Source organism: Alternaria burnsii (genome assembly GCF_013036055.1).
Source record: "Alternaria burnsii strain CBS107.38 chromosome Unknown 701, whole genome shotgun sequence".
Classification (NCBI taxonomy): Eukaryota; Fungi; Ascomycota; class Dothideomycetes; order Pleosporales; family Pleosporaceae; genus Alternaria; species Alternaria burnsii.
The window spans coordinates 80,539-106,928 of record NW_024066124.1 but is presented as its reverse complement, the minus strand read 5'-3'; the positions used below and the strand labels follow the sequence as shown (position 1 = coordinate 106,928).

The 26,390-nt window shown below is 51.0% G+C and overlaps 9 protein-coding genes across 9 annotated transcripts; 5 read left to right on the top strand and 4 right to left on the bottom strand.

Moving 5' to 3' along the window:
- Positions 1 to 1,059: 1,059 nt before the first annotated feature.
- GT037_009863 (phenylacetone monooxygenase) lies at positions 1,060 to 4,271 on the top strand (the record flags this gene model as incomplete). The annotated part of the gene is made up of 4 exons (XM_038934910.1): positions 1,060 to 1,388; positions 1,443 to 2,875; positions 3,176 to 3,343; positions 3,400 to 4,271. 4 exons carry the CDS (start codon positions 1,060 to 1,062, stop codon positions 4,269 to 4,271), a joined length of 2,802 nt encoding a protein of 933 aa, XP_038782324.1.
- Positions 4,272 to 5,193: 922 nt separating this feature from the next.
- Positions 5,194 to 6,185, top strand: GT037_009862 (uncharacterized protein; the record flags this gene model as incomplete). The annotated part of the gene is made up of 2 exons (XM_038934909.1): positions 5,194 to 5,272; positions 5,320 to 6,185. The coding sequence occupies 2 exons, from the start codon at positions 5,194 to 5,196 to the stop codon at positions 6,183 to 6,185; spliced, it is 945 nt and encodes a 314-aa protein (XP_038782323.1).
- A 2,118-nt stretch (positions 6,186 to 8,303) lies between these two features.
- Positions 8,304 to 9,960, top strand: GT037_009861 (mfs transporter; the record flags this gene model as incomplete). The annotated part of the gene is made up of 4 exons (XM_038934908.1): positions 8,304 to 8,511; positions 8,581 to 9,274; positions 9,339 to 9,710; positions 9,783 to 9,960. 4 exons carry the CDS (start codon positions 8,304 to 8,306, stop codon positions 9,958 to 9,960), a joined length of 1,452 nt encoding a protein of 483 aa, XP_038782322.1.
- A 498-nt stretch (positions 9,961 to 10,458) lies between these two features.
- Positions 10,459 to 11,462, bottom strand: GT037_009860 (uncharacterized protein; the record flags this gene model as incomplete). The annotated part of the gene is made up of 2 exons (XM_038934907.1): positions 10,459 to 10,768; positions 10,816 to 11,462. 2 exons carry the CDS (start codon positions 11,460 to 11,462, stop codon positions 10,459 to 10,461), a joined length of 957 nt encoding a protein of 318 aa, XP_038782321.1.
- Positions 11,463 to 13,013: 1,551 nt separating this feature from the next.
- On the bottom strand, positions 13,014 to 13,856 carry GT037_009859 (uncharacterized protein; the record flags this gene model as incomplete). Its single annotated transcript, XM_038934906.1, has 1 exon — positions 13,014 to 13,856. One exon carries the CDS (start codon positions 13,854 to 13,856, stop codon positions 13,014 to 13,016), a length of 843 nt encoding a protein of 280 aa, XP_038782320.1.
- Positions 13,857 to 14,825: 969 nt separating this feature from the next.
- Positions 14,826 to 18,244, bottom strand: GT037_009858 (replication factor c subunit 1; the record flags this gene model as incomplete). Its single annotated transcript, XM_038934905.1, has 3 exons — positions 14,826 to 15,174; positions 15,243 to 18,032; positions 18,081 to 18,244. The coding sequence occupies 3 exons, from the start codon at positions 18,242 to 18,244 to the stop codon at positions 14,826 to 14,828; spliced, it is 3,303 nt and encodes a 1,100-aa protein (XP_038782319.1).
- A 294-nt stretch (positions 18,245 to 18,538) lies between these two features.
- On the top strand, positions 18,539 to 19,337 carry GT037_009857 (50s ribosomal protein l16; the record flags this gene model as incomplete). Its single annotated transcript, XM_038934904.1, has 2 exons — positions 18,539 to 18,614; positions 18,661 to 19,337. The coding sequence occupies 2 exons, from the start codon at positions 18,539 to 18,541 to the stop codon at positions 19,335 to 19,337; spliced, it is 753 nt and encodes a 250-aa protein (XP_038782318.1).
- A 340-nt stretch (positions 19,338 to 19,677) lies between these two features.
- GT037_009856 (dna rna polymerase) lies at positions 19,678 to 22,761 on the bottom strand (the record flags this gene model as incomplete). Its single annotated transcript, XM_038934903.1, has 5 exons — positions 19,678 to 21,359; positions 21,602 to 21,773; positions 21,896 to 22,063; positions 22,371 to 22,544; positions 22,606 to 22,761. 5 exons carry the CDS (start codon positions 22,759 to 22,761, stop codon positions 19,678 to 19,680), a joined length of 2,352 nt encoding a protein of 783 aa, XP_038782317.1.
- Positions 22,762 to 22,970: 209 nt separating this feature from the next.
- Positions 22,971 to 23,807, top strand: GT037_009855 (uncharacterized protein; the record flags this gene model as incomplete). The annotated part of the gene is made up of 1 exon (XM_038934902.1): positions 22,971 to 23,807. One exon carries the CDS (start codon positions 22,971 to 22,973, stop codon positions 23,805 to 23,807), a length of 837 nt encoding a protein of 278 aa, XP_038782316.1.
- Between the last annotated feature and the right edge of the window lie 2,583 nt (positions 23,808 to 26,390).

The window sequence follows — 26,390 nt, the reverse complement described above, 5'->3', positions numbered from 1 at the left end:
TACATCTGGCTCCGGTAGCGCGCATAGAGCGCGCCATGTAAACAGCACCGGCCCGCCTCTGCCTCCGCCACGGAAGGTACACGCTTCAGAATTCGTCCGCGCGAGAAGGGACCACAGATACGAGAGGCTCTGAGAAGAGACACGCGAGCCAAGGATACCGGAAGACCAAAGAGCCCTATTTCATGGTTAGCTCAGCTGATGTATGTCTCACACAGCCCTGGATGGCTTGGTTCTTTCAACGTTTATCTTGCACATTAGAAGCAATGTTCCAGTGAGATTCGGGAATGACGCACCGCGAATCGACTTCGTATCGGCCCTTCTAGTAACTCGGCTCTATTCGCAAAACGAAACGGTCCGACTGGCCAGCCTCGTACATCTATCGTACTTCGACTGTAGACAACCAAAAAAGCCTGTTCGTTGATTATACAGTATACTGTTAGACGTACAATAGACCTAGCTAGCTCATGATAACTTGGGCGAGTTAGGGTGAAAGAGCAATCTATGTACAGAATCAGAATATTGTAGTGGAGTATCATGCTAAACAACATAGAACTACAAAAGATACATACCTTTTCCAGTATGTTTTCCTGCTATTAGATATATCTCTGTATATCTAAGATCAAAGAAATCTACAATTTGTGCTTAAAGCATGGCTTGTTAGACGTAATTTGTTAGATCACTCTTTGAGTACTCCTAAATGACGCTGGATCTCCGAAATTCGACGGCCATCATATGTTGTACGATCATTAAACTGGCCCCGAATTAGCGGCTACCTACACCGATGAAGGACATGATGAGTGTCTGTGGCAGGGTCTGCCTTGGCCCAGATTTCCAGATCCGCTTTACCTAGTTGGAGTTGCAAAGCTGCTGTAGAGGCTCTGTGTAGGAAACGGACGGAACGCGTGGAGTCCGTCTCTGTATCAAGGAAAGAAACGTTGGGTATAAATCAGGTACGCGCGCTGCTGCTTAGTTCTTCAGATTCAACATCTACTCAACACCATTACACAACTCACAGTTCAAAGACCAACTCTTTATCATCACGATCGCTCTATTGTCACAATGGAATCAGCCAAAACCCCAAGAGATATCAGCGAAGCACTTCTCAATAGATATGCGGAGGAGCGGGACAAACGCCTGAAGCATTCTGGAGTGAAACAATATGTCAACTTCCGATCGCAAGGTCTCCAGGATCTTGACAAAGACCCTTGGGTGGATTACAATGACCCGCGAGTCAACGACCCTCCGCTGAAAGACGGTACCAACATCAAATACCTCATCACTGGTGCTGGTATCAATGGTGTCGTACTTGGGGGACGCCTTGTCGAGGCTGGCATCAGTAGCAAGGATGTTGTATGTGTTGACATTGCTGGAGGATTTGGCGGCACGTGGTATGGAAATTCTGTTCACTTCTGACCGAGAGCAATCACTTACAAGTGTGATAGGTACTACAATCGCTACCCTGGAGTCATGTGCGATGTCGAAGGCTATTGCTACATTCCTTTCCTTGAAGAAACAGGTTACCAACCTCGCCACAAATACTCGTACGGCCATGAGATCAGACGCCAGATCGAGCGATGTGCCGATCACTTCGGTATCCGAGGCCAGTTCTGCACCAGCATTGATTCGCAGTCCTGGGATGAGGAGAAGAAACTCTGGGTCGTCACCATGACACGTAGCGTCGGAGCGCCGTCCACCTCAGAGACATTCACCGTATATGCCGATTTCGTCATGATTTCTGGTGCTCCTCTTACAGTACCAAAGATGCCCTACCTTCCAGGGTTTGAAAAGCTTCATCAGAAGAAACACGTGTTTCATTCCGCTCGTTGGGACTACGAGTATACCGGCGGGACTCAAGAGAAACCTGATTTAGAAAAGCTCCAAGGAAAGCGTGTCGCTATCATTGGTACTGGGGCGACTGCAGTCCAGATTGTACCTGAACTGGCAAAGTGGGCTGACCATGTATATGTTGTGCAAAGGACAGCGACGCATGTAGGGCCCCGCAACCAAACGGAGACCGATCCACAGTATTGGGCCAAGATCACGAGCAAGAAAGGATGGCAGAAGAAGCGAAGGTTAGTATTTGATGCATACGTCAGCAACAGCAAGGGGTATGGCCCTGATTTGATAAACGATGGCTGGACGGCCACTCCAGCTGGGTCCGGCTTCCTGGGATCCAATTCAAGGGTTGTCGCCCCCAACGACGTCGAAGAACATATCAAGGACCTTCATACGCTAGATTTTCCACGCACCGAATACCTGCGAAAACGCGTCGACGAGATTGTTAAAGAAAAAAATACTGCTGAGAAGTTGAAAGCATGGTATGGAAGTTGGTGCAAGCGGCCTTCCTTCCATGATGAATACCTCCAGGCTTTCAATAAGCCTAATGTTACTTTGATTGACACGGACGGCAAAGGTCTCGATCGATACACCGAAAATGGTATCCAGTACGACGGCATCGAATACGATATTGATGCTCTTATCCTAGCCACCGGATTCACAGTTGATCCAGACCTGGATCCATCTGAGAAGAGTCGTATGGTTATCAAAGGACGAGGAGGGCTTACGATGAAGGAGTATTGGCATTTACCCGATGCTGGAACCTTTTTGGGCTCCACAATGCCTGGTTTTCCCAACCTTTTCGGCTACTTCAATCGTGGTGCACCAGTTTCATGGAATCTTACGTCAACCATGGATATGCTGGCTACGCTTGTTGCAAGCATCATAACCAAGGCACAAAAACAGGTTGGTCAAGGCCAACGATTCGTTATCGAAGCTTCGAAGGAGGCGGAACACGAGTATGGTCTCGAAGTTGCGAAGAGAGCGGGCTGGTTCGCTGTATTGCCTTCATGCACACCCGGCTACTTCAACGGCGAAGGTATGGCAACCCTCCAAAGTAAAGAACCAAAGACTCGGGAACAGCTTCTTCAGCAAGGGAAGAAGGTATCGTGGGGTAGTGGGCCGGCAGATTTCAGAGAGATGGCTGAGGATTATGCCGCCAACAAAAATCTTCAAGGCTTTATCATTCAGGTAGTTTCGGCGCAGGCATAAGGAATGTAGTGTAGATTTACTTGTGTACAAGGCGTCATGTGCGACAAATTTGATATTTTTCTAGCCAGTGTTACGAGAAGAGATGCTTGTGATGACTAATTCGGCAGTGAACCCCACAGATGGATAGCGCCGGAGCATAGGACACTAGCTACTAGTCCCCTTAAGAGTAACCTACATACACCATCGATGTACTGCTCTTCCTCCTTGGTATTGTCGACTCACAAAAACCTCAATCGATCGCGCATACTCATGGACTTCGCAATGGCCAGCGCTCCCATTATAGCTTTCGACTATGGTCTGTTTCTACTCAGGCATCTCTCAAGAACAAACACAAAGACTGACACTCTCAAGACATGTCACCCTATGGCTACAAGACTAGAACCTTACTGGCTTCTAGCAAGATGCCATTTCAGCGCAGCCTTCAGCCCATAGTGATTCCTCGGCCGATTTTGGAGAGCCTCTCAATTACGTATCGCCGCGTCCCGCTCCTTGCTATCGGGAAAGACATCTACTGCGACAGCTCGCTTATCACATCAACGCTCCAGGAGAAATTCGATATTCTCCCGACCTCGCCCGCAGACAAAGCATACGAAGCTTTTGGCATCGCCCTTTTCGAAAGCGTCCTCAAAGTCATACCTTCTGCGATGCTAACACCAGATGCCATCAAAGACCGCATCACAATCTTCCAGATACTCAAGCATCCGGATTATGCCTCGCTAAGACCAAGTGGGTTAGCGGAAGTCCGAGGCAAGTTCCACATCATCGAGACTGAATTCCTCGCCGGTCCGGGACAGTACATAGGCGGCGACTCGTTCACGCTTGCTGACCTACACGCTGGATTCGCGGTGGACTTCGCGCTGAAAGTGCAAGGTCTGATTAACGAACCCGGCTTCAGTCAGCATGATTTTCCACGGATATACGAATGGATCTCCAAGTGGCCAAAGGCGGAGTTCGCGGAGATGAGCCCAGAACAGGTGCACAAGACGATTGAGAGTGCAAATTACTCAGCGCAAGAGATAGGTGTGGATTCAATGGACCCGATTGGTATTGCGGAGGGGACTGAGATCACGGTGGAAAGCGCTGATGCGGATCCTGGTGCACATCCACAAAAGGGGAAATTGGTTGGACTTGATGGAAAAGAGGCGGTATTACAGCTGGAAAGTGGTGTGAGACTACACTTCCCAAGGGTAGGGTATGTGATGAAGGAGGCGAAGACTCGATAAGACGACTCCTAAAGTAAAGGTGGAGAGAGGTTATCTTCTTGCTCACGAATTGTATTGCGACGGAGCACCGCCAGAAACAACCTTTTTCGATCTTTTTCTTTTGTAGCAGTCGTGTCAGCAGCGATGTTGGCAGCACAACACCTTCTCTGCCTTCATTTCGCAAAGCAATAGATATGCAATCAGTAACCTGTCAATGATGTTTTGTCCATGCAACTACCTCTTGGCCTTTTTTGGTTTTCCTACGGGGTTCGAGGCGTAAATCCGACTCGAAAGGAAAGTCATGGCCATTGTCGGTGTGTCAGACACATCCAACTGCTCCTAAGCCCGAACATCATCGCCACAAAAATGATTCTCAATAGATCCCAGTGTTTGGTCGATACTTGGGTGCACATCGAAGCGTGAGCAACTGTCCTGATATGATTCGTTGTTGATTAGGTGGCTTGCATTGTTGGTCAGCTTTGCCTGCGGCGAACGACAAACGGATGAACGACAACAAAACAGAAAGATGACAGCGATGCAGATGCCCCAGGAACAGGACAACGTCAAGTGCAAACAAACTCGGAGTTTAACGTATTTACTGCACGGGGATGGCGTTCAATATTTATGTGAATCGGCGCAATGTTACTGCGGCGGTTGCGTGTGGTGGCGGTTCGCTTGCAGCAACGGCCGTAGCCTTATGACGTTGCAGCCACATTACTTGCATAGTGACTCGAAGCGCTGTTGAGATTGTGCCGACAACCGTTTGGACATCGCACCTTAGGCCAGCCATCATGGAGATGGAGGCGTCAGAGATGCAGTATATGAATGGCATGCTGCGACACTCATCGCTCAGCATCCCAGATTTGCCAACAACTCTACAACTGCGTCACAAAACGCCCAACCTGTTACTTCACATCACATTCGAAGAAATCTTCTTGTTATAATGGCTGCCGCCAATATCAAGTACAAGCCTGTATCCGATATCCCCAGTCTATCTGGCCGAGTGTTCCTGATTACTGGTGGTAAGTAGCGTTCTTGAAGTCCGATTATCTCCCGCTAACTTTCACAGGCACCAACGGTCTTGGTGCATCATCAATCTCTTTTATAGCATCTCACAACCCAGCACATATCCTCTTCAGCGGTCGCAACAAAGCTCGTGCGGATGACCTCATCTCTAAGATTGCGCAAGCCTCGCCTTCTACCAAAGTCACTTTCGTTGAGTGCGACCTGGCCAGCCTCACCTCCGTTCAATCTGCCGCCAAGCAGATCCTGTCGTCCACAGATCGTCTCAATGTTCTGATGTGCAACGCAGGTATCATGGCCGTGCCAAATAGCGTGAGCAAGGACGGGTATGAAATCCAATTTGCGACAAACCACCTTGGCCATGCGCTGCTCATGAAGCTACTCTTACCCCGCATGCTCGAGACCGCAGCGCAGACCGACGCCGATGTCCGCATCGTCAACCTCTCATCGGTTGCTTATAAAAACAACATTCCTTCCACCGGCATTGAGTTCCAGAAACTGAAGACCAAGGGTGCAAACTACGGGTCGTTCTTCGCACTGAACAAGTGGGTCTGCTATTCGCAGTCCAAGCTAGCGAACCTGCTATACGTCACGGAGCTAGCTGCTCATCATCCTAGCATTACATCCGTCGCGGTTCATCCAGGCTTTATCAAGACGGACATCTTTGCGAGCACAAATTTCATAGATCGTCAGATCGTGAATCTCGTTTCGGGCGGGAATTGGCTGGATACGGAGCAAGGCGTATATAACCAGACATGGGCGGCCACCACCAAGAAGGAGAACTTGGTAAATGGCGCTTATTACGAGCCTGTGGGTGTGAAGACGACGCCGAGTACGAAGCGAGGGAGGGATCAAGCGCTTGCGAAGGAGCTATGGGAGTGGACCGAAAAGGAGTTGAAGGCGTGGGTTTGATGCCTGAGGAATTGGATTAGCGACTTGCGTTGTAAAGAGACCTGGGCGTTCTTTGTTCAAAATGTAGCTTTCGTTCGTAGACATCCTAATGCTAATTCTGTAGTACCTAGAATTCTTTTCTCCAAACCCGACTGGCGTTGCCGTGTGAGCGGACTGAGCGGACTGAATGGCTCTGAAGTTCAAACTGTCCCCACTCTCTTGGTGCACGCGTGTCGCGTCGGCTGGTCATTTGGAGAAGATCCCGGATACTTTTCCGTAGGATGCATCGTAGCGTTGTCGACATAAGTAGTGGTGCTTGCCGCCATTGCGCAACTGTTTGCTCAGGAAGCGACCTGACGTCCTCGTTTGGTTTATGCTATTACTTGTCGATAGAAGGCCGTGCCTACAGTAGCGATCGACACAGCGCGCAAGTGTTTCCAATGCGCTGGAAGACGGTTTTGCTCCACCCCCATGGGGTAGTGGACGTTGCACGCTCTGTCGACCTACCTTCACGTTTGCACCCGCCCACCAGGTCGACACGGCCGCGAAGACCACGAGGACGACCCGATACTTTCTCTTGAGCACGTGGTCTAAACGATATCCACTGCGATTCCACTACATGGCATTGGCGCGGAAGCTGCACCGATGCTATACCTGAGGCACCGCTTGAACGGCAGCTATACCAAGAACCATCAACGCGGCGCATACAATGTTCAGCTACAACACTTCCCGAAAAACGAACCCGGTATGCCCCGTGGAGAAACCAAGGAAAGTCATGGACAGTCGCACGATTTATGAAGAGCCAAGACGATGAAGGCCCGGCGGACTGACTTGGCCCCGTCTTGATTGGTCTAATTCGCAGCGGAAAGAGTTTTAGCTCATTCAACTTAGCAACGGCCTCGAGACGAAACCTCGCGCTAAACCACATGTACAAGCTTCCTACGGAGTTCTGTCATCCAGCTGCACGAGGCTCTAAGCGCGACCCATAAACCACGCACTGGAAAAAACACGTCTAACACCCCATCCGTGCCACAAGCGTGCGCGCCGTCTCTTCGTTTCCCCGCAATGCGGCCCAGGTCAAGATCTTGGACCTGTCTCGGCCTACTTGGCCTAGGCCCTAAATGCAACAATGCGCTGGCTCTAATAAGCCATGAAAGCACTTGAAATGGCGCAACACCAAGATTTTGGTGGCTTGCCAACTTGCCAATACGCCTTTTCTCTGCGACAAGACCACGGAGACTCCAGGGTCGGGGCTGGGCTTCTCACCGGAACCAGTCATGAGTAAGGTTATCGGAGCATCAATACGACGATGCTGTCGGGAAAGCGACTTGGTTTCCTGCGGGTTACCTTCCTAGGATGAGTGCCGTTTGTCATATGTTCATCGCGACGTCAGCGAGGAGGGGTTGACGAAGAGGTGGAAGAGGTGATTGCACGACAGAAGCCGTCGATTGTCTTTGCGATGAATCTGCACTTCTCTTTGGAACTGTAGATATCTGTGCGACGCTGTGAGAGCGATTACACTCAGCTCAACTAGAGGGTACACGATCCGGACATCACTAGACCGAATAGGAGACCACCGAACACCGGCTCCGATGTATCAGTCCAAGCCAAATCCCGGTGAAGGCGACAGGCTACCTAGCCGCTAGGTATGCCCAGCTTCTAGGGTCGAACCTCCAAGACTATGTGCCGTATGTTTGCATAACATGCGACATATGGTAGAACGCACACTGATAGCCAGTTTCCAAGACCAAGCAAGCGGGCACACTTGCCACCGGAGACCCCCCGACCCCATACCCCAAGCGCCATCAAGCCTCAGAACTGTCCAAGGCGGCCGGAAGAAGCGCACTTGGATGTCTTGGAGGCTATGCATGCGCGGAGGTACCTAGACAATTGTCGTGTGATTTCGGAAGATGGGGACTAGAGATAATCTGGGGGCGATGTTGATCCACAACACCATGCTACATTCTGGGAAGTGGGCAGGGAGCCTGAGGTGTATAAGAGTCCTACTCCACGTCCCCGGATTGTGGCTTCCCCAGGTCAAGCAGCTCACGCTTCGATTGATCCAAAGGGTTTTTTCCCCACACACTCTTCCTATCTCAACTTGATACTTGCAACTAGTCCTTCGAGCATTTCCACATCATGCTCGAATCTAAGAAGAATGAGATCGTCCAGCTCGAGCAGACGCAAACTCGGGATGAGGAGCTCATGAAGCCTGTGCCTATTGTTGGCAAGGTAGATTACTCTGGTGCCTACGAGAAGACTGATCCCAGAGAGATTGCGCTTGTCAAGAAACTCGACCGATGGATCATGCCCATGTTGTGGAGCATGTACTGGCTCAACTATCTTGGTAAGTCACTGGTCCCGTGAGAGTGACATCTGCCATGATGATTGTTTATTAACGTACATTTCTATCTAGATCGCAATGCCATCGCACTAGCTCGTCTCGATGATCTTGAAGAAGATCTGAACCTTACCAGCAGCCAGTACCAGACATGCGTGAGCATTCTCTTTGTAGGATACCTCCTCGGCCAGATACCCAGTAACATGTTTCTCAACCGAACGCGTCCATCGCGATACATGGGCATCTGCATGATGCTCTGGGCCGTGGTCTCAGCTCTTACAGCCCTCTCCAAAGATTTTACTGGCCTCCTTCTAACACGCTTCTTCCTCGGTGTCACAGAAGCGCCTTACTACCCCGGTGCTGTCTACCTCCTCTCCACCTTCTACACCCGCAAAGAAGTCGCAACCCGCATCGCCATCCTCTACACAGGAAACATCCTCGCAACCGCCTTTGCCGGCCTGATCGCAGCAGGAATCTTCCACGGCCTCGGCGACGTTGGTGGAATTACGGGTTGGCGGTGGTTGTTCATCCTTCAGGGAGCCGTTACGTTTGTCATCGCCGTCGTCGGCTTCTTCCTTCTTCCCGACTTTACGCACAACACTTGGTGGTTGACGCAAGAAGAGCGCGATCTCGCCACCAACCGCATGGCGCTCGACACCGTCGGCAACAAGGGCGAGACATCAGTGTGGGCTGGTTTCCGTCAAGCGGGCAAGGACCCCATGGTCTGGATCTTCGCTTTCATGGCACACATGCATCTCGCTGCCAACGGGTAAGTCATGACTATACGAAATGCATGTGAGACATACACTGACTTCGCATCTCCAAATCTGTAGATTCAAGAACTTCTTCCCTACCGTGGTGCAGACGCTTGGCTTCGGGAAGACCATTACTCTTGTTCTGACATGCCCGCCTTACCTCATCGCTGGTGCGGTTACCATTGCAGTATCATGGTCTTCTGGCAAGTTCAACGAGCGTACGTGGCATATTACTATTTCCAAGGCCGTTGCGACGTTTGGCTTTGGATTGGCTTGTGCTGATATCGGTACCGCGGGCCGCTATGTCGCCATGATCATCTTCACAATCGGTACTTATGGCGTCAACTCCTTGATTCTGGGTTGGTGTGGATCGACGTGTGGTCAGACACCCGAGAAGAAGGCAGTCGCTATCGGTATTGTCACCACTGTCATGAACGCCTCGTTTATCTGGTAAGTCACCCTTCTCTAATCCGCTCTTTTTCGAATAGTGTCGAAATCAAGAGCTAACGGTGAAATCTTCAGGACACCATACCTATGGCCCAAGTCTGACGAACCAAAATACATCATTGCGCTTAGCTCGTCTGCTGCATTCTCCGTTGCGACTGCGCTGGCGGCGTGGCTTGCAAAGATTCTCTTCGTGCGCAAGAACAAGCAGCTGAAGGAGCGCGACAGCGAGAACATGACCTTCTACGTGTACTAGATACGCGCACATGGTTTTGACTAGGCGTATAACTACCATGTCCAGAAACAAGAATCGGCTGGCAAGAGCTGGCGCAGATGAGATGGTTGGGGATAACATATATGAGCTGGATTATTTGATGATATCTCTAGTTATGAATGATGAACACATTGGTTTTGATTTGAAAGAAACCCCCAAATGCAAATCTCAACCTCGTCACGTCATGCCTTATCCGTTCTGCTAGTGAACTTGGTTATATCCTAGCATATCAATCGTATCAACGTGTTACGATGCGTCCCGTAGTGCTTGTCGAAATTCGGAAAGATTGTCGCGCGCACTAAACATGGCGTTGGCGGAACAAGCGCACTCGCCGCCATCAGCAGCTAGGCCTGGACACTTATAGTTTGAATAGAAGTTCTTGTCCCCAATACACCTATTGTCTTTGGCTTAAGATACAGGTTATTACTGACGTTCTAGCTGAGGTCCCGGATCTCAGTCTGATTCGAAATAATCGGGGATCTACTCTTCCCTTGCATTCGAGGCAGACGCGCCCATAACCATCATATTGTACGAATCCTCTTGATAATACTCCTGCATTATTTCGTCCACAGTCTTCGGTCCTCTAATCACTGCAAGCACAACGTGCCCGATACCACCGACACCAATCATGAGTGGAATCAGTTGGCCAACGGATCTGGTATCATTCACACCTTGGATCTTATTCCACGCTATTGTCAATTCAGTGGCAAGGATCACCATTGCGATTGATACGACTCGATACACCGTGTCAAGGATGCAGAGGACCTTCTCTCGTTTCTCTGAGACACGACTGTATAACAAGTCAGCACGTCTCGAAAGAATGTTAGGGATTCATACTCTTGGTCTCTCTTCTCTTGGATCTCAGACATAGTCATCGCTGCTGCATTAGTCGACAGCGGAAGTCTACCTTCACGCCAAAGTTGACGGAAGTGCAAGGCGAAAAAGGCGACCGTGAGCACCAGTAGGACTATCATGACAACAACGTTGAAGATTCGGAAGCCATTGCTGGTCAGCCTAACTTTGGAAAATGCGAACCCGAACCGCGCGCATTCGTTGTCCGTTCTTGGAATTTTGTACAACCAGAACCAGAGTTGAAAAACGATTTGAGCAATCTGAACGGTCGTGTAGAGAAACCAATACATCGTAGACGGAACCGGAGCTCTCATGTGCCTCGTCGGATCCCAGTCGGCGTTAAAATGGGTGGCTACACGCCAGAGAATTACGATCCCCCCAGAGTATTGAGTGCCAAATCCCAACAATAGGATGACGTATATTCCAACAACGTCAAGGTGGTTCAATGCAGTTTCGATGATAAGGCCGATGAAAGTTGCTGAGACAAAGAAGGCATTCGCTGTCCGCAGACTAGACGTCTCGCCAGGTGCGATCCAGGCGGCTGCTGGCGCCGACATCCATTGGAGATAGAATCCAACTCGAATTCCGAGACCGTACATATCGGAGGTGCCTGAAACCTCGCAGGTGGCCATGTTGAAGGTAAATCGAAGAAAGCTGAGGGTTGCTGGAAGCAAGTGTGCTGAGGAAGCAACCTTGAAGTGTGCAGCGGAACGCTTTATCAACGGAGATGGAGTAGCTATTCACCACAGTGACGCTCAGTTGGAAAAGTAAACATTGGGACCGTCTGTCTTTGCGTGCCTTCAGCTGAAAATTAGTGTTGCAGTTTTGTATGCACATCTTCAGCTGAGTAGTAGTATTGCAGCACGCGGCTGAACAAAAAAGGCCAACTCTCAAACTCTAAATTCTCACTAGAATAAGCGAGCTCCAGCGAAACATAGCGATGTACACTCTCTCTAACTTGATTACACAAAAATACTAATAGTACTGTGGTGGAGTAGTTGGAGTAGTTACGTGTGACGGTTGTAGCGCCTAATGGCTTATTGGGCGCGCACAGAGGAGGCAGACTTAACGACAACGACCCACTTGTAAGGCGTAGTTGTATGCAATGGTACTTGCTTTAGGTTACAAAGGATAGTAAGAGATAGCTTCTATATTTGTACAATAGACAGAGGTAATAAGGAGAATAATTCTTATTCTCTCTCTTGCGAGCGAGGCGCACCTTATAAGCAGGTGTTACACGTCTTGCTCTCCTCAGGAAAGCGTGCGTCTTCTGTAGTAAACTCTCTAGTACAAGATACTCTCTTAGTCCTTGTTACGATACCTAACGAAGCATCGAGCACATCCTACCCTCACAGTACGATAAAGATTCAGTAGCCAGGAAAATAGAAGAGATAATTCTATATAGATTTTCTGGTTGAAAATTCTAACTACCTTGTTTGATTGCGCTGTTCCAAGTCTGTAGAAAGTAGAAATTTTACACAAAGCTTTTTTTTTCTAGTCAACCGCGTACGTAGCCATCACCCACCTGCTTCGACAACCATACTTTCACACACTACCATGCTCATAGTCTTTCTATCGTTCTAGTAAGATCTCGCACGCCTTTTCTCCAGCCCAGGTTGGGCCTTCCTCTTACGGACCTCGCTAGTCCGCATCGGTAACACAAGAATCAGGCAGACGCGTTTCAACTGCGGGACGCGAGCCGTCTGCTGGCGGCTGAGATGACGATGAGGTAAATATTGATTTGATTGTAACGAATCAGGTTCATTCGTCAGGTGCGTGAAATTGGCAAACTACTGCATCGAGAGCTGAATTGGGGGTTAGTCGGAAAGGAAAGACTGGGTGGGTTGGGAACAGTATTTAGCCATCAAGTCCCATCATTCTATTACAACGGACTAACGCGCATCTACATTGTTCGCAAGCAACGTGCCAAAGTTCCTTTTCGCCTACACTGTCGTCTTTCAGCAAGTGATAGCGCGTCTGAAAGAAGATCCAAAACTCCCAAGCTATGCTTTTATGTCCGGGGTATACCAATCTGCGGACAAAAACTGATATCAAGCAAAGAAAAACACCAAACGAGAAGATACCAAAAAGGGACACGATACAGGAAAATAAGCCATGTGCAGAGAAGCAAACCACGCGGCAAGATGTGGTGTAAGAAATGCCAGACAACACTCTCAGCAACATCAGTACCCGGGTGACACGAGCACTCTCGGCACTCTCGCATGTTGCGCCCCCGGACGATGTCTCCTGCTATTCCTATCCTGTCCCCTCCGGTCATGCATCTCGACAAAGTTGCCCGGCGCACGCGTCAAGTTATGATTCCCACCTTTAAGCTCCTTGAGGTCCGCGTCGTCAATCAACCGCCTCTGCCACAGGTACTGGAAGAGGCCGAAATCAGGTCTTGACGTACGCAGCGTCTGCCCACGCGTCGTATGTTCGTCTGCCAGATGCTGCATGCGCATGCTCCACGCATGTCGACCCAGGTCGCACGTCGCTGCCCAGTCGCACAGTGGACATTGCACCGTCTGAGGCGGTTCCTCGCCGCGGAAGTGCGACGAGCAATGCGTTTCCCACTCTTCTCTGTGCTGCGAGACGTATCCGCAGTTTAGGAACCAGAAGGCGCATTCGTAGAGGGGTGTTCTAGAGTGCAGCGCGCGGGGTATCTCTAGTACGCCATTGTTGTCTTCGAGCAACGGGACGCCGGAAAAGCGGCTGGCGAGGTTGGTGCTTATGCTGCTTTCGGTGGGGGTTGCGTCGGTGACGCAGGAGCGCAATGAGGGTGGGTTGTGCGTTTCGGGGTGAGTCTGGTGGAGGAGGGCAGGAGCCATGGACGGGTCGCTCTTGATTGTGCTTGCCGCGTCCAACAGGCTCTCGATTTCGATGTCGGTGTCGATCTGCTCCAGTCCCTGGAGATACTCGTCGTCGAAGCGCACTAATCGAGCCGAAAGATCGGGCTGCCGTACCCAGTCGTCGAGCGTGTGGTTGACGCGGCCGCGATTGTCGAGTCCGAGGGCGGCCAGCGACATGGCTGTACGACTGGCGGGGTGGGCTGCTGTGGCGCACGCCTTGTCAGCCTCAGCCTGCTGGCAATCATTGGAGAGGGGCCATTCTCAGCCTTGCGAACGATGTCGATGCAAGGCGGTACAAGCGAATCGCAACTCACTGGGCGTTTGAGAGGGCGTAACTTCGCCCGGCATGATGTCGGCAGTGATGATGCTAACAAAGAAGGGTAGGGCTTAGCGTATCGTCTCTGTGGGGTTTGTCTGTCTGCTACCAAGTCACGAAGATAAAACGTCCTTGTATTGCAGGCCACGGGCGTCTATTGCGGAACCAAACCCGGTAGAAATACTTGCTCAGTTGCGGCTCTGCAGAGGTACCCTCCACGACCCCACCACCTTTACGCAGCAATCCTCCCATCATGGACACAACTACTCGCCAAACCACCTCAGTCGCGTCACTTTTGATACTCCGCGACCCGAGTCGCCGGCAAAGCCGTCGATGATTGGTGCGCCAAGTTGCGTACGATGCGGCTTCTCACAGAAGCGGGGTGGTGCGTCCCGAACAAACACCCTCTCCACACCTCACCGACCGCTTCTTTAGCATTGAGACCATGCTCTCAGTGCGGTGATCTGTCGGTGTGAGTCTTGCAAATCTTGGACAGATAGCCGCTGCCGTGTTTCAATACATGCAGGCTACTGCATGTTAATCTACACGGCGGTGTTTGTGCATCGAGCGCATGTGATGACGCCACAGGGTATCCGCACTTTATTGGATGCACTCTGAAGTCTCGAGGTTTGAAACAGACACTAAACTATGTATGCTGCTATGCGCCGCAGCTTGGCGAATTTGATAAACAGATTTACACGGTCGCCCAAGTCAACATAGCTACTCCATAGACACGCTTAGCATACCAATTCAACTTGAAGAAGAACCACCCATGGGCCATATTATACACGCTCAAGTCCCTCCTTATTACTCCACCATCATCTGCGAGCTCACTTCTTCTTCCCTTTGGGCACAGCCTTGGCCTTGGCCTTGCCCTTCGGCTTAACATCCTCTTCATCTTCGTCATCCTCCATGTCGTCATCGTCATCCTTCTTCTTCTTCCCTCCCTTCTTCGCTGCAGCTTTCTTGGGCGCCGCCTTCTTTTTAGGCTGCTTGACATACTTGTCCTTGCTCAAGTCAACATCTTCCTCTTCGTCCTTGACCTCCTCCACAAGCTCGCCGTCATCACTCTCGTCAATCGCCTCTTCAAGATCTGGTTTCTCTTTCGCTTGTTTACCTTTCGGTGCCGTAACGGATGACGCTTTCATAAAAGGGAGAGGGTGAGATTGTTGGTTATACCTACAACGTTGTCAGCATAGATCCAAGGGGGCAAATGAGCGGATGAGGGTCTGGGGAAAGGAACTTACAGTCGTGTAAAGGTAGACTTGGTCTGACTATCAATCTTAACCTTCTCCTGATCCATTGGCCCAACTCCCAATTCCATAATCGCGTCAAAGTCATCTTTAGTAAGGTAATAGCTATCCATCAGCTCGATGACCTGGGAAACAGCATCTTTTCCTTCCTTCTGCAGCTTGTTTACCAAGTCGTGCCAAAGAAGCGGGACGTATTGCTGCCGAACTTCATGGCGGTCACCAGAAGAGCGTAACCGCATATGTGCTTGGATCTCCTTGATCATGCGACTGAGTTTGTTGGTGGTACTATTCTTGCCTAGCCACGATGTAAATCGCGTCCCGTTTCCGGCTGTGCTGCCGGAGACGAAACTGGCGGGGCGGACGAAGCTGAAGACGGCGTGCGTAGGCATCAAACTCCATTGTTGCTGGGAGCCGTGAATCATACGATCGACGAGGTCACCGTCGCTGATACTATCTGCCGCTTGCGATACCAGCTCAAGATTCTTCAGATTCTTCTCTTTGCCTCCGTACTGTCCAGACAGAATGGGATTTGTGCCGAGGTAGTTCTCCTGCAGCATCAACGGACTGAACTCATGGTCATTGAAGTAGAGCTCAATCTTCTCATTGAGCGTGGCTTTGCTACTCGAGGCAAACATACCGCCACCGAGAATCTTTTGTGTAATATCCCATGGCTTCAAGATGACATGCTTCTCCCAGTTCTTGGACATTGTCTTGCCCTTGTCGAAATCCATGGCTTCCTGGTCGAGTTTGGCGGTGGAGATCATGTTGACAACCTGCCGAATATCGGAATGGCTGCCTTCGATGAGTGCATTGACAACTGTCGGAGGCAGCTTCAAGCCTTCCCGGAAGGCAATAGTCATGACACGCGCTCGTACCTGGTCGACAGTGGGACGTCGGAAGGGCAAATCGTAGGTAACGTAATCGAATGGCTTCATCTTCGGCAACTTCCTGTCGTTACAGATGAGAATCATGGGAACCTCCGTCTTCTTGCAGACAGCTGCGAGCGCACCGACACCACCGCGGTCACCCGCAGACATGCCATCGACTTCGTCCATGATGAGGACGAGCTTCTTCTTTGATCCTTCAACCTGCTTTCCGTCTCCAGCAAAGTACCCGTGGAGCGAGTTGGTACTGAGGACACCACGTAGACCATCTTCGATCAGCTTCTTACTCCGGGTATCACTGGCATTCCTCTCAACAATGTCATAGCCTTCGAGCTTTGCGACAAGATGCGCTGCAGTAGTCTTGCCGATACCAGGCGGACCATGCAGGATGATAGCACGGAATACTCCGCTACCATCTTTACCGGCCAACTTGAAACCAGTCTTGAGATTCTTCGGGAAAGCTTGCAGCCAGCGTTGTATCTTCTCGACGGATGCTTTGTTGCCACATATGTGCTTGAGATCTGTAGGCGCATACTTGGTGGTCCACAACCGCGAGTCGACAGCAGGACCTGCACTGGGAGTAGCAGCTGAAGCCGTCGAACCCGCTCTCTTGCTGGCTGCTGCCTGTGCTGCCGCCTGCTCTTTTTGGCGTTTCTTCTCTTCCTGTTCGAGCTCGGCAGCTTGCTTCTCAATCTTCTCTTGCTCTTTGCGTTGCTTCTCAGCATACTCAGCTTGGGCTTTGCTGTCGCCCTTATTGCCAGCTGCTGTCAGTTTCTCAATGAGTTGTGTCAATCCATCTTCATCGATGGTCTTGATGTCCATATCTCGAATCTTTTGCAGTTTGCTAGGACCAGCATCTGTGCCTAGTACAACATAGCTGGTCTTCTTACTTGGAGCACCAGTGACCTTTCCGCCATGTCGCTTGACGAGCTCCTGGGCTTCTGTCCGACCCCATCTCTGTAACACGCCAGTGAACACAAATGTAAGACCTGCAAGACATGTATCCGAGCCCTGAGGCATGTCACCAGATGAGCCTCCAGCAGGCGCAACATCGCCACGGCCCGCGTTTGCTTGCCAGTTGAACTTGGCGTTTTCGTCTTTGGGTGGAGGTGTGGGTGCCCGCACGGTAGGAATGCTGTCGTAGATAGCCTGGATGTCTGCACTGTCTTCAAGCTCCTCCTTCTTAGCCTTCTTCTTCGCTGGCGATTTCGCTGGAGCGGCTTTCTTCGGTGCCTTTTTCTTGGGCTTTTCGTCTTCCTCCTCGCCCTCTTCTTCCTCATCTGGTATGGGTGACTTCCGCTTCTTGCCTGCAGTCGACGTCTTCTTTGGCTTACTCTTAAGCGCTTGTTCATCTTCGTCAGGCTCAACAAAATCGTCTTCCGCGTCGATATCTTTCATGTCGACATCCTCATCTTCCGGATCGAAGTCGTCTTCGTCTTTGATCGTTTTTTGCCGTTTTGCGGGCGCTTTCGGTGTTCCACGATGTGGCAACTGTACAGGTATGTCGTCGCCGCTCTCTGGCTCTTCCTTGTAATCGTCCTTGCCCTTGCCCTTGATGTTGTCTTGGAAGATGTCGTCTGCGTCGTCTAGGTCATCATCCGGGAATTCATCTTCGTCGTCCCGCTCGGCATAGGACGTGACGGGCTTCTTTGTGCGACCAGATGTTTTTGTGGTAGATGCCGGAGTAGCCGTCTTTGACGCTTTTCCATTTGACTTTGCAGAAGCCTTCTTTGGTGTTGTAGCAGGCTCGTCCACAGCTTTCTTGACTGGCCCGGTTCGCTTGGGCTTGTTTGAGCTGGCAAAGAAATCGGATGTGGTAGTCTCTTCGAGTACGGGTTCTGGTGTCGGCTCGCGCTTGACCTTCTTCGCGGCTGGCTTCTTTGGTGTGGTTTTCTTCGGCCTATGTACTGTCAGTTTTGACGTCGCCAGAACAGTGAGTGTTGTTCACTTCGCGTCTTCCTCATCGTCATCGTCAGAGTCTTCTACAACTCGACTTGCGCGTCCCTTCTTCTTGGGTGCGGCCTTCTTCGGCGCGGGCTCATCCTTCTTCTTTGCGTCCTGGCTGCCCTTCGGGGGCCCGCCGCCAAAGAAGCTGCGAATGTCGGCAGGCATGTTTTTTTGATACAAAACGCGTACTCTTAGTGCCGAGAAGGGTGTCGCGTTCGCAGACAGTTGTTGAGCCCAGCAATGGGTGGGAATAGGGTTTGGGTGGATTGATGAACGCCAGGCGCCGTTGACGTGCACGACGCGACTTCGCGCGGTCATTAGGCAATTAGACAATTAGGCAGGCGCATCGACGCCACATTCCCCGCATGCGCCACAGCAGCCACACAGTCGGATCTTGGCATCAGAACTTCAACACCAAAGTTACCAAACAGCCCAAGTCCGACATCACATCACAGCGCCATGCCGCCGCCAAGGATATCACAAAGCCTGATGGCTCAATTCAGTCGATTGAACATCTCTGCATCGCAGCCAACACGTATGAATGTCATATCTCTCTCATCGCCTCCACTAACGGCCCAAAGTACTACAACAGACATGCCTTGTCAAACCCCAAACCATAGCACCTAGTGTTCTTTCCTCCACTCGCCTCTTCTCTACAACTCCCACCCGCCTCAACTACCTCGCTCCCAAAGCCGGCGAGTCACGCAAATCACGCAAAGGCCGCTGTCGCGTCCCCACCGGTGGCTCCATGCGCGGCACAACTGTCGTCTGGGGCGACTACGGCCTGCGCATGCGTGACCACGACCGACGCATATCCGCCCATCAACTCCGCATCGCCGAGGAAACCATTCGCAAGCGTCTCCGTGGCATGAAGTTCCGCCTCTACATGCGCATCGCTGCCAACATTGGTGTGTACACGTCTGGCAACGACGTCCGAATGGGAAAGGGCAAGGGAAGCTTTGACCGCTGGACGTCGAGGGTGGCGGTGAGCAAGATTATCTTTGAGATTCAGGGAGACTTGCACGAGCAGGTGGTGAGGGATGCGTTTAGGCTTGCGGGCAACAAATTGCCGGGACTGTATGAGTTTGTGAAAAAGGGTGATGCACCGGTCATGGGTCTTACAAAGGTGGGCTTGAACGGAATTACTGCAGAAGACCTCAAGAGGCCGAGGAGGAAGGAGCCGCTTGAGCAGACGGCCGCGAGGATTCCTGATGCTTCTTCATCTGCACCGGCGAATGGACCAAGGGTGGAGATGTAAATGGAGTGGGGGAGCGTATGTATCACACTGTACAACAACGACATTGATAATCGAAAGATATTGACTAGGTCGAACGCGAGGAACATCGTATTCTGCTGCTATTGTAGCTACGATGACGCAGAGTAGGGAAATGTGAAAATGTGACGTATAAACGGCATGTATTAAACTGCACAATCAGAACCGCTCAACATGGAGAAAACAACTAGTCTGGAACTTGGAGTTCTTTCGCGAGCATGTGACATGTACTGCTTGATTACTGAATCTAAGGGGGGTGATGGTGTAGCCTCTGCACATCTCTTCTAGATTCGGAAGTGCGAGGCGTTCCCAAGCGATTTATCAACTACATGTGCTCATGCCACCGATAGTGTGCACCCAACGCAAAAATTGGCATGACTGCTCCACATTCTTCGCACCGAAACGCATCCTCCGCATCCATCATATCATCGTCGTCTTCTGCCTCCCAGACGTCACTGACAGTAGCTTCCACGTCTTGTGACGCTGTGGGGAAGTCCTCGGAGCCATGTCTTTGTGGGACGGCGTTGTCTTCTGCTAGCCATGGCTCTTGGGACAAGTGTTCTTCCTCCTCTTCCTCTTCTTCTTCTCGAGCTGAAGATGGAGTCGAAGAAGGTGATTGCATCAACAAGATCTGTTGCTCGCCTTGATCCGAATCTTCTCCCTGAAGCTGCTTTTCCAACTGCATCAGGAAAGAGCGTGGGTCACGATGAGCAAGTTCCTCTTCCTCCAGCCATTCATGTTCATCATCATATTTTTCTTCCTGGTTGTGGACTCCAGGCTCCTCAGCGATCCCGCCTTCTTTCCTACTACTCCCATCGCACTCGTCTATCATTTCATCCCCTCGCTCAGACGAGGCGCACCCTTCCATTACTGGTTCTTCTTGTTCAGCTGAAGTTTGCTTGGGCTCCTCTATCTTCAGACGCTCTTCTTCAAATCGATCTGGTTCTTCCACCACTCTCCATTGCTTAAGCACCTCATCCTGGCGCTTGAACATTTTGCTTATGTCCCGTCCGATGCCGCCTCTCTCGCTCGCCGCATCTGCCATGTTGGTCGCAGCAACGTTGACGAGGCTCAAGTTCCACCCTCGTTTCTCTGGGTGGAGTTTGCGGAACAAAGGCAGCAATGCCTCGGTAAGTAGCTTGTCAACGATGGCGTTGGTGGTTGTAGCTGCGTTGAGGTTGAAGACAAATGTGGGCATGGGCGCAGACTTTGATATCCGAGCAAAAGACCGGTTGCGGCTTCCATCTGGATTCTGGGGTGGGCGTGGCCGAGTTGACAAGCGGAGGGTCTTAGGATGGGCTAGCCACCGCTTCATCGGTCTCGAGGTGTATGAGCCTGTATTTTGATCTTCTGCATCATCGTCTTCTTCCAGTAAATCCGTATGCATCCTCTCGAGTAATCTCCTTGCAAGCATCCTCAGCTCCTTAGTCACCTGCTCCAGAGTATCCAAACGCATATAACTATCCTCAATACTAATCTGGCGAGGTACCTCTCTCGCCTGCCCAACTTGCTTATCATCACATCCATTTAGTAGACCCCAAATGCGTGAGCCGGTACCATGTGGAACACCTGGACCGCCAAGTAACCGTTCAAGTGACTCGGGACCCATACCAGGAAACGTTCTTACATCACGGACAAGAACAGATTCTTTGGTGCCACCATAAACAAGTCCGGCATCAAAGTCTGCAGGTCGTTGTAAGACGTGAGCACGCAGTTTCTGTGCTAATTTGAAGCCGATGCCGGGGATTTTGCCGACTTCGTGGTCATCAATGAAGTTGGTCACGTTATCGACATCCACACCCGCATTCCCGTCCTCGGTATACGACGGGAGGAGTGTGGTTTGAGCATCAGGCTTGTGTGTATTGCCTACAAGCTTAGCTAGAAGCTTGTTGGTAGAAATGCCAACAGTAGCTGTATAGCCCGTGTCTTGGTGGAGTTTGGCACGAAGATAATGTGCAAAACGACTTCCCAGCGCCAATCGAAGATGCAGCAGGTTCGGTGGGGTTCCTAGAGACGCATCAGTTCTTTGGACTGACGATCATGTAAAGCACCCTATAGTGCACAAGATGTGATCTCGCATCGTCAAACTGCGCACTGTCGGTGGCAGTACCACAGCTGCCGTCGCTGGTCTCGGTAGCCGCGGGGATTCAGCAAGGAGACTTTCAGCCTTGCATTCCGCCCAATTCAGGTCCATGAACATCTGCCAACTACGCCACATCTTGTACGTCATGCGGCCTTATTCCGCTTACCTAAGTCATAATTCGCCGCTTTGGGATACAAATGGCCCGTAAGCCCTGTCGCATCGTAAGGAAAGCCCCTTGTGGGATCTTCCTTTGCGAGACAGAAGAAGGCGTTTGTCAGATCGTTGTGGTTGAGGATGCTGATGTTGTAATCGATTATGTCGGTCACGTCCAGGAAGACCTAGGACAATGAGACTTAGCATGCTATGACTCGCGTCATGTATACCGTATATAGAGACGGTGAGGAAATTTTGATGAGGACAGTGGCGGTGTTGAGACACGACGGGAACACGACAAACCTACCTCATCAAAACCTAGTCGCTCTACACGCGAGTTCCAGGAAAAGGATCGCAAAAACGTGTATAATTGTTTGGAAGCATTCCGGAAACGAGTAAGATCCTCGCCGAGGACGATGACTACATCTGGACAGACTTTCTTGGCTTGGTGGATCAGCTGCAACTTGTGCAAGCCCTGTGAGAGAATTCAGTCAACTGCGGCGGGGAATGACAAGACACGGTCAGATTCGTACTCGTCGGCGGGCCTCATAGTTGCATGTGACGATAATCTGTTTTTGCTGCACAGCCAGTGGCAAGCTTCGTAATGCCGGGTTCTCATGTTCAAATACGCTGGCGTAAAAGCAGTCCTGTCGAGATTGATATTACTCAATTGCGCAAGCGTGGGCGCACGTGGTAAAGGAAGTACGTACGTAGTCCTGTTGCGATACGAGACAAGAGTTAGGGCGACCAAGGCGTCAAGGCTGTGCGTGGTGCTTACGAACAAAGTGGACTATGATGGAGTCGGACTGCCGTTTCAGTTTCTTCATGGATTTGTTGCGAGGAAGGAGAAGCGCCGATGCACGTGTTGAGATGTGAAGCAGCAGCAGAAATGTTTCGGCGGCGTGCAGCAGATGAAGCGCGCGTGAAGCCGCGACATGTGGTGGACGGACGGTAGCCTATCACGACACTGGGTGGGCGGGCTGCAGATGGAGTGCGCTAGTCGTCTGAACCCGGAACCCTGCACGACCACGCCTTTGCCACCCTGCATCTATCTTTGGATCGGACTAGTGTGTATTTTGGGAGCAGCGCCCCGGCCAGGCGCTTCGTGTTCAAGTGCACCTCCGCGCGTTGGGATGCGCGCCGCTGCGGATCCACACGGACGGTTGGTGGCATGCAGCAGACGAGTTTGGTTAATAGGGACATGCCCCTCGTCGACCATGTAATAATCGGCTCCCCTCGCCCAAATCATCTGCACAGTACCTAACCTACCCGGCACACGCCTAATCCGCCCACGCGAACCCAAACACATGATGCTGTCCACTTTGCAGCCATCACACCCCTCCCTCTCGATAACGCCGTCGTACTCGCAATCATCATCTGCCATGTCCAGTATGACTACCCAGCTGCCTATAATACCCCCGCCGCGACAGGCCCCGCTGCGCCCCAAACTCTCCATCAACACTGAGCAACCGCGTATCCTGGGCAAAGGTGCCAGTCTGCGTCTCGAGACCCTCTCTGCTGTATCGCCAACCGTCCGCAACACATTTTCCAACGCCTATGAACGCCCGGCTCCAGCACCCACCACCCCCAACTCAGCATCTACCCTCTCATCAACACTCACATCCGCCTCCACCGACTCAGCCACCAGCTCAATACCCTACAAGCAACCTCACAACCTCACTTCCATCCTCTCCAACAGCCCCGCCCGCGCGATAATACCACGCAAAATGGGCTCCTCAAACCGCCCCATGTTCCCCGCCGAGAAGCGTGTTTCCTTCCGCACTCCACTTGAGGAGGAAATCACAACCACCAAATACACTCTCGCACACTCCGATCTCGAATCGAGTAGTTCAACGCTGTCGTCACTGACTTCGAGTGTCGAGACGACATCAAGCGAGTCGGAAGCCGAGACGGGCAAACCGAGTCTGAGCCTGAAGCCGGCGATCAACATCTCGAACACTAGCATATCGCCTCTTCAGCTCTCCATCAGCAGTACTGCTTCTTCGGTAGAGAGCTCACCAAGAAAGTCACCGCGTGCGGGTGACAAGAGGGATTCTTCCAGCAGTGAAGACGATAGCGATTCTGCGCCCGAAACGCCCGTTGCCGGTCGACGGAAGCGGACGAGGGATTGGAGATGGACACTTGGTCCCTTGCCATCTGACAGCAAATCATCCATGTCGTCAGCGAGCGAGGGCACGATTAGTGAGGATAGTTCATGAAGACATTTGGAACGCGACCAGGAACTACGACTACGAAATGTACAGAAAGGGGGGGATTCAGGCGTTCACACATCATCATGGGCATTTCTCGGTGTTTTCTTTTCTATGATACCACTTGCATACCATACCATCATCATTGTCCTGGGCGACAATACTAGCATAGCATCGCATGCCATTTACTCTCACAAGTATTATTACTCATACCAATACAACCTGCAACACATCCATCATACCTACGCTTCTTACATTTACACACCGCTCGCACATGCAAATCCTACCTCGTGGGCGCATATGTGGACATTGCCTCGCGATCACCGTTGTGACATGACCACATGACAAGATCGTCTGCCGATCGATTCCATCCAGCAGCCGCGGGACGAACCCACAGCCACATACTCACACATGACAAGGCAGTTGGGCATGTTGATCTTGCAATCTTTTTGCAAGTCCACGCGAGCCATGCACGTCAGGGAAAAAAAACAAGAATGACTTGCAAAAGCCACAGCCGTCTTTTTTTTGCCTCCACTTCACATGCAGCGGTTTCTTGCATCTTGCATGCTGTGTTGGGTAGGCGGGCGTTGAGTATGACATCATTGCCATAGTTTAACAAAACGCAGTCGACTTTAGCCGTAGACGTTGCCTCTGGCGGGGGATAAAGGATCCAACCCGTAAACGGACATGGGATCCGAATACGAGCACCTTTTTTATCCTTGAGCCAGATCCCCAGGATTTCACCATCACAATACGGAACGGAGAGCAGGGTATGACGTGGCGCGGCGGGAGGCTGAAAAAAAAAACCACCGAGAGATCTTGAAGACGCAGCGATACGAACGATACAGTAAGCACCGTATCGGGCAATGCAATATGGGGAGATTTTTACATGTAATGAGTACTGCCGGCTTACGTACGTAGGTTGTAAGTTCGGATCGATAAAGTGAGTTAATCCCCAAGGTGAAATATTTGGAGGTTGGAAAACTGTAACCAAACCGTTCCCTGTTCAAACACATGTTTGTCACATGTTGTTTTTCGTTTCGAGTTTCAATCCCCGCCTAACCCACCTATAGTCCGCCCCGGTGTTATCTCGTATCATCGATAAGCTAACTTGTCGCATCTTGTCTTTTTCGTTTCGTGTTTCACATCGTAACCCCGCTTCGCGCCTACGTTTGTGACTCGAGACTGTTGGTGGATCTTTGTGAAATCCATGAGCCTTGAAAAAGCCACAGTGGAAACATCTTTGGCAAAATGCGAGCATTTGACAGCTGTCATATTCGATGATTATAACCGTAGTGCGAGTTTTGCGACTCGAACAACTCGTGTAACAAAAGAGATGTATGGGGGAAAGAATGATAGTAAATGTCCACACAGACAACCAGGCTCGTGTTCGTGTTCGTGTTTCTTGCTATTGAACACACCGACACTTCCCCAGCATAGAACACATGTCTTTCTTGACCTCAGTTGCCTTCGTACCTGTAGCCCTTGTGTGTGTGTTAAGAGAAGAAAAAAACGGCTATCGTCTTTACACGAACAAATCCGTTCGTGTTCGTGTCTCCCCAACTCTAGCGCAATCTTTCCTGCATGCCCAGTAAAACACGTTGTTCTCCAAATTCGTACCTGCAGGGCTACAGGTACAGGGCTTGCTCTACCCCTACCTTTTACCTTGCCGAAACCACTCTCCGACAACACTTTGAGCGCGAACCACGACCAGAAACCAACATCAACCCGCCACTTTGTGCATTGTCATCGTACATGAAAGCGCATTTGCGGCAGATTGCACATTGACTAGTCAAGAACGCTTTCGTGCTGGGGTGCAAGTTTCCTCGGGAGTGCTAATGAAAACGCGGCTTGCAAAGGGTATGGGCGCTTTTCGTTTGAGCGTTCTGGACTTTTGCAAAAAGGAATGCAAGGGGAGCTAAGAATAGGTAAAAATCCGCTAACCATCCCCATTATTTTTTTCCATCGCTCGCTACATCGTGTTCATCGCAATTGCTCTCAAAAAACGGCATGTTCGCTGCAAGCTGGGAGATTGGGCAAGCTACCATGTTCTCTTTCTTTTTCCGCGGAGATTACGGTCAAGATGTAGTAAGTACGAGCGAGAGAGATGATGTGCGTTGTTCACATCCCGACGATGAACCGTCAGCTTGGTTTGTTCCCAGGGACACCCATCCGCGGGGAGGGACAAATTCTTCTTTGTCTATGTTCATCGCGGATAGTCATCGCATCGCTTTCCCATCCTCCTAGTGTCGTCGTCATACCGTAGCCGTTAGCGAAATGACGATCTTCAGGTATGCAACACCAACAGAACCACAATAACCCTTACCAAAGGACACGCGAAAAGGGTCTGGAATGGACTGGTTCGCATGTGCTATAATAGCGTCGAGTGCTAAGGGACGGAGCGGAGACGGAATGCGTAGCGGAGCGGAAAGCACGGTACGCCCGGAGATGAGCAATTACACGAAAGATTTATTCGGTAAGTTTAGTGCCTTGAAAGGGCTCGGAGATACGATATCACAGTCAGCCCTAGAGGAGCAGTTAAGCGAACGACAAGGATACCTGGGTAGAGCTTGATGTTGGTTGTTGAGATGC